This window comes from Engraulis encrasicolus, chromosome 4 (assembly GCF_034702125.1).
Source record: "Engraulis encrasicolus isolate BLACKSEA-1 chromosome 4, IST_EnEncr_1.0, whole genome shotgun sequence".
NCBI lineage: Eukaryota > Metazoa > Chordata > Actinopteri > Clupeiformes > Engraulidae > Engraulis > Engraulis encrasicolus.
This window is the reverse complement of record NC_085860.1, coordinates 6481129-6488628: the sequence shown is the minus strand read 5'-3', so window position 1 is coordinate 6488628 and position 7500 is coordinate 6481129. Positions and strand designations below refer to the sequence as shown.

General features: G+C 46.4%; 1 protein-coding gene across 1 annotated transcript in view; it reads right to left on the bottom strand.

Annotated features, from left to right (window-relative positions):
• Positions 1 to 7500, bottom strand: part of pdhx (pyruvate dehydrogenase complex component X) — a 72987-nt gene that overhangs the window by 47620 nt on the left and 17867 nt on the right. Inside the window, exon 4 of the mRNA XM_063196593.1 lies at positions 1 to 205. This exon is cut by the window's left edge and continues 4 nt beyond it. Within this exon, the coding sequence (XP_063052663.1) occupies positions 1 to 205 (205 nt within the window). The remainder of the gene's footprint in view (positions 206 to 7500) is intronic.

The window sequence follows — 7500 nt, the reverse complement described above, 5'->3', positions numbered from 1 at the left end:
CAGTGGTGGCTGGAAGTGGTGCTGGAGGAGGGGGCGGTGGTGGGGCTGCAGCTGGGGTTGGGGGAGGAGGTGCTGCTGCCGCGGGGGTCGGTGGTGCTGCCACAGGTTCCGGGGGCGGGATGTCCACCTGCTTCCAGTCCTGGCCCTCCTCCACCATCAAGGCGATGAGCGTGCCCAGTCGCACACCACGACTGCCTTCCTCCATCTGCACAACAACACACACACACAGAAACAATTAAGTGATTGGTTTGCCATTTTCCATGATTGTCCTTTGACTGTCCTTTGTCAGTATCCTTGGGTGCCTTGAAATATGCATATAAATAAATTGCGTTATTAGTACTGTACACCTGTTAACTTTTGCAGCACCTTTCATACAGTCAGTCCCTCCTTCATTTGATTAATGTGTACACATTAGAGATGCACCGGATCCTGAATTTTAGCGGATCCACTGCTTAAGATCCTGCCGGATCCGGAACCAGATACCGGATCCTACGAAAGGGTTGAAACACATAGCCAACTCGCACACGTGGGCCCTTTTTATTACGTTGGCGCAAACTATTTTTAAGACTCACTGGCTTACTGCCACACTGCCTTCAACGACCGCTTCCTAAGGGCTTTCACTCCATGCAGCGATTAGGATTGTGAAAGACTGACTGAAAAGCCTAGGCTACGTAAAAAGTAGAGATGCCCCAGATCCTAATTTTTAGGTAACTGCCAGATACCGGATCCACTGCTTAAGATCCTGCCGGATCCGGATAGTCTGAAAAACCCTACTATCCTAACAGATCCGGAACAGGATCTTGTATCCTGTACATCTCTAATACACATGGAAACAAATTTGCTACAAAATGTGAACCTTAACCAACAATAGATAGAAGATAGAAATTTCACCAGCCAGATAACGGGATAACAATCACATTTTTTTGTCTGACATCTCCCAGCCACTTTATTTCACCAGCATTTGGCCAGTGCCAACTTCCATTTTTCTTTCTCTCTTTCTCTCTCTCCCTCACGCCCACGTACACGTACACGTACACGTACAGCAGCAGACAGTTGGTCTAACAGATGATGACAGTATAGTAGTGTAGCCTCAGAATGAATGGGAGTGAGGAAGAATAGGGGGGAGGGAGAGAGAGAGAGAGAGAGAGAGAGAGAGAGAGAGAGAGAGAGAGAGAGAGAGAGAGAGAGAGAGAGAGAGAGAGTGAGAGTGAGAGTGAGAGTGAGAGTGAGAGTGAGAGTGAGAGTGAGAGTGAGAGAGAGAGAGAGAGAGAGAGAGAGAGAGAGAGAGAGAGAGAGAGATGATGATGACAAATGGGCAGAAATGAAAGTGTGTCCAGGAGGCTGGCCCGGCTACAGCTGTAAATCTCACTTCATTACCTGGCCTTCGCTGCCACTGCTGCTCTACTCTGCCACCCTCAATAGGACAGGGGGAGGGATGAGCAGAGGAGAGGAGGAGAGAGATGGACAATGAGAGAGAGAGAGAGAGAGAGAGAGAGAGAGAGAGAGAGAGAGAGAGAGAGAGAGAGAGAGGGAGAGGGAGAGGGAGAGAGAGAGAGAGAGAGAGAGAAAGACAACAAAAAAAGCGAAAGATACGTGGGAAGGAAAGGATTAGGGTGCATGGTTGGTTAGCGTATATGTGTGTGTGTGTGTGTGTGTGTGTGTGTGTGTGTGTGTGTGTGTGTGTGTGTGTGTGTGTGTGTGTGTGTGTGTGTGTGTGTGTGTGTGTGTGTGTGTGTGTGTGTGTGTGTGTGTGTGTGTGTGTGTGTGGCAAGTATGGAGCTGCTCTGACAGGTCATTTCTTCAGGTTAGGCCAGGGACCAAAGCCAGGCCTTCCATCACCACCATCCTTGTGCCCACTCTCTGTGAATCCTTCGCTCTCTCTGCATAAGTGCTTCTCTCTCCCTCTCTCAAATCGCCTCTACCTCCTCGACACATTCCATAGACCTTGTCTCATCCCATCACTTCTCTCCGATTTTCCCTCTTCCAGCTCTGTTTTATTCTCCTCTTCCCTCTTGCAGACAGCCTTGACAGAGGCCCCGAGGCTACAGCAGGAGTACTACTCTTACCACGCGTGCACACAGTCACAGTCACACACACGCACGCGCGCGCGCACACATGCACACCCCAACCCCCCCCCCCCAAAAAAAACCTACACACACACACACACGTCCACGTCAACCGCACAACAACACACTGGTTCAACAAACTCTCCAAAAGGTGATGCTTGCTAATAGGCAAGGGGAAGAATAAATAGAAAAACACAGAAAAAAAAACAAAAACAAAAATAAACTAGTCACAGTATAAATAATTGGCCAATTTTAACTTGCCTACTGTGAGTGTGTGTGGCACACAGTACACACAGTAAGCAAATTAAGATCAATAAATTAATAGGAATGAAAACTACAACAAAAATAAACATTCTGCTTTTTTAATGCCAAAATGCCCATTGAAAAAGACAAACCTTTCAACGGTGAAGGATGCCGACATTAATAAGTAAGTATACAAACACCCACACACTGAATACAAAGGACAAATAAATAGTTGACCATTTTTTTCCTCCTCTAATGACTTTACATTCACGCCCACGCTCAAGATAAACAGGATATCAAAATGGGGAAGTAGTTTTCCATCAGTGCATGGTCAAAACGGGTTTGAAACGTGTGCGGATGGAACATGTCCATGTAACATGTCGAGGGGTGCGATCTTATGCAATACAAGTCTCTCTGCTCTGTAGGGCCATGCGTCGGTTTGATGACCACAACCCTCGGAGGCCCCCCCCGGCCTCGACCCACGCTTGTGTAATCACCCACCAGAGGACATGAAACCAAAGTACCTGGAAATGGCCAGTACGGACAAATCTGCCACCTCTCTTTTCACCCACAAACACACACACACACACACACACACATAAACACACACACACACACACACACACACACACACACACACACACACACACACACACACACACACACACACACACACACACACACACACACACACACACACACACACACACACACACACACACACACACACACACACACACACACACAAATATGGTAACGGGGCAAACGTTTTAAACCCTTCTGTAAACACACAGAAACCTTATACAGAAAACCAAGACGCATCTGAAAGCCACACGCTCACCAGCTTGTGAAATATGTACCTACACAGCCCCGTCCTGTAGTAAATTTAGTCCTGTTCTTATTTTTATTTCTAAAAAAATGCCTGGATATGATGTTGTGAAGTAAAATCCAAAATAAGCTACAGCCTTATAAATGGTGTCTAAGGAACGGTGTTTACTATGCATCAGTGATACATAGGCCTACAGGTTGATTCCAGGACGAGCTTCAGGTGAAACTGAGACAGGGACTATGCATAAGAATTTCAAGAAAACAAAAATGTTTGCCTGGTTGGCCAGTCACACCTTAACATATTTTACTACCAGAGAAAACTTGGTCCATGCACACCTACACCCACACACCCAGAAACATGCACATGCACACAGGCACACGCTTCAGTATCAGTGAAGCAGAAAACAATCCCACCTGGCCACACGCAAATGTATGCATGCACACATCGCAAGGATTCACAAACATGGGAGACTGCTGTGCTACCACCATTACTGTGTACAAGCAGAACTATAGAACACAAACATGTGCACACACACAAACATGCACATACACACAAACATGCACACACACACACACAAACATGCACACACACACACACACATAAATATGTGCGCGCACACACACACACACACACACACAAATATGCGCACATACACACACAAACACACACACACACACACACACACACACACACACACAAACACACACACACACACACACACACACACACACACACACACCACACACACACACACACACACACACACACACACACACACACACACACACACACACACACACACACACACACACACACACACACACACACACACACACACACACACACAAACACACACCAACATACACAGAATGATGAAAACACATATATGGTGAGAGGGGGAGGGGGGTTGGGCTACTTGTTACTAGGCAGGAGAAGGAGACTTCAAGGGATTATGGCTTTCTAGACAGGGGCTCTTTTTAACACAGGAACGCCAACTAGAGAGAGAGAGAGCGAGCGAGCGAGAGAGAGAGAGAGAGAGAGAGAGAGAGAGAGAGAGAGAGAGAGAGAGAGAGAGAGAGAGAGAGAGAGAGAGAGAGAGAGAGAGAGAGAGAGAAAGAAGGGGAAAGAAGGGGAAAGAAAGAGAGAGAGTTAAAAGCAACGGACAAGACAGAGTGAAGGGTATGAATTATTTGGCTGGTCAATACTGTAGGCAGGCATGCAGGCAGGCAGGCATTTTTTTTAAGACATGGAGAGGAAATGTTTTTCTCTGAAAAAATGCAGCCCACAAACCGATGGTACAAGGTGTGTGAGTGTGTGTAAACCCACCGACCCGCCCCCCAACACACACACACACACACACACTTTCTACTGTGCTCATGCACCGTCTGCATTGCAAAAACACGTTTTCGCACATCCCGTCATGGTCTACTCTTCCTGGTCGTGGTCTGTTGGCTCCCCTTGCGTGTGTGTGTGTGTGTGTGTGTGTGTGTGTGTGTGTGTGTGTGTGTGTGTGTGTGTGTGTGTGTGTGTGTGTGTGTGTGTGTGTGTGTGTGTGTGTGTGTGTGTGTGTGTGTGTGTGTGGTTTGGAGAGTGCTAGTGCAGTCCCCAGAGACCAAGTACCAGGTCCATGTAAGATGCAGTATGTGCAAAACAAGAGGCATGGTCTGTAGTGGCCTCAAAGATGTGTGCCGTCTTGTCTGTCTACCTGTCTTTGTCAGTGTTGATGCAGTCTGAATGCAGCTACAAGGTGGTAGGCAGACAGATGAACTACCTACTCCCATATACTGTATATTACGTTCATTATGTCAAACTATGTAACTCAACACTTTAGATTTTTTTGCCTTAAGACATGTAAAAGCTGTATCTTTTACAAAAGATGACTTTACGGCAAAACATGTCTTAAGCAAAAGAAAATCTGTACCTACTCACATCTATGTGCGAGTGGTTTCAAAAGCCAAAAAGACAAACGGAGAGTCAAAGAGGCATGATAAAGACCAAAACAGAGAGATAGACAAATATATACAGATGAAAAGGCAGACAGAAATGCATGGAGGAGACACAGTTCACATGCAGACATGTCTGTGTAGCTGTAGTGACAAAGGAAAACAGCGAGAGTCGGGGCAGCTGTGCATATTTCCCAAGCTAGTAGGTTGGTGATGCTTAGTCAGTAGACACCCTGTCTGAGAGTGAGCATGGGTCTGTGATTGCAAGTGCAAGTTTGTGTGTGTGTGTGTGTGTGTGTGTGTGTGTGTGTGTGTGTGTGTGTGTGTGTGTGTGTGTGTGTGTGTGTGTGTGTGTGTGTGTGTGTGTGTGTGTGTGTGTGTGTGTGTGTGTGTGTGTGTGTGTGTGTGTTGAGAGCCCTGTCTGGAGTTGAGTGAGTGTGTTGCTGGCCTCTGTTAGATGAGCCTCACTCGTAATCAGCGCCACTCTGCCAGTCCAAATCACAACACCATTCACAAACCCTCCCTCACACACACTCAAGAGATCACACATACAGTACTTGTGCACTAACCTACACACACACAAACACACACACACACACACACTCTACCATGGCCACAGACACGCAAACACCTCAAAAAAACACACAAGCACACACATACACAGGCTCTGGACCATGCTGGTGTGTGTGTGTGTGTGTGTGTGTGTGTGTGTGTGTGTGTGTGTGTGTGTGTGTGTGTGTGTGTGTGTGTGTGTGTGTGTGTGTGTGTGTGTGTGTGTGTGTGTGGCTGCAGGTCTCAGGGCGACGCCGTGCGGTGCTCACGGTGCTCTGATAGCGCAGCAAATCCCTCCCCTGCGGGGGTCTTCATAAACACCAATTAGAGGCGTATTTATAGTGATTTAATAATGCAGGCCGGGAGCGCCGGCAGCCCGCTGGCAGCTTGTCATTCACAGCCTCCAATAACGGCCACTCACACACACACTCACACACACACACGCACGCACACATACAGTACCATATATTGAAATGCTGGCTTTAGCAGACTACGGAGCACAACACTGCCCCCCGATGGCTGCTCCAGAGCACTACATCGCCTTCTAGCTGAAGACAATGATCATATTGTGCAGCTTGTTTATGTTTTTTTTATATATACAGAGAGTAAAATGTGTGGGTGTGTGTTGTTGGTTGCTCTCAAATTGCATGGCATGTGGAGATAAGTTGGTAATCTCTTCATTGTTGATGTCTGACATTGGTCAAATAAGTGTGAGTATTTGAACAACAAATAAGGAATGAAAGTTACCTCATCTATTTGGGGAATTATTCCATTATTCCATTATTCCATATAACATAATAAAAATAAAAATGCTCCTGTTAACCTTGCTAAACTGATTTTGCATCCAAACTGAAACACATCAGTAAAAGACAAAATGTAAAACTGTAAAATCTTTAGGGTTTTTTTTTGTGATCCTTCATGTTTACTTCCGGTGGACTTGTATGAATTACTGGGTCTGTGTGCATGTGCTCGTGCTTGAATGTAGATGGGATTGATTGTGGGGTGGGTGGGTTGGAAATGAGTGTAAGAGGTAACCTTAGGCAGGGAACCTTAGGTCACATGAAGATCTGATTCTACGTTACACACTAGATGTCCTGGAAGGAAGGTATGTACATACACATCATGTTACATTCTGCATGTCCTAGAAGGTACGTACATACACTACGCATTACATTCTGCATGTCCTAGAAGGTATGTACATACACTACGCGTTACATTCTGCATGTCCTAGAGGGTGTGTGCATGCATGCATCACTGTGCGTTAGATCATGCAGTCTGCCTGTGAAGGTCTGCAGATGGGGTCTCCACATGGGGTGATGTGGGGTTACGGCTACTGTACGGTGGGGCGTTGGGGGTTAGGGCAGTGGTTCTTAACCTTTTTTACTCAACGCACCCCCTTTCCTGTGCCGAAGAGAAGCCGTGCACCCCCAACACAAACTTCAGCACATTTATATGTACTATTTTTTTTAAAAAGTGATTAATTTCAATGATTCTTGCTTGAGACATTAATCAATACCTTAATGACTTAAAATGGGGACCATACCATGTTATAATTTGGTCTTAATTTGCCCTAACTATAATGTTTGTAACCATAATTTTGGCCACAACCTCAACACAAACAAAATTCTGCGCACCCCTTAGAATCTCCGGTGCACCCCCAGGGGGTGCCCGCACCCCAGGTTAAGAACCACTGGGTTAGGGCATGATATTGCTCTAGGATGCGGAAAATACCATATTTCTTCACACACTCATATCTGCCCTTCCCCCTTCTTTGAGGACTACACATATGCACGCACACACAGGCATTCAATACCCCTGGAGGTCTTTATGAGGCCCTTCCCCCCCTTATATAGCTGTGGCTGTTGCT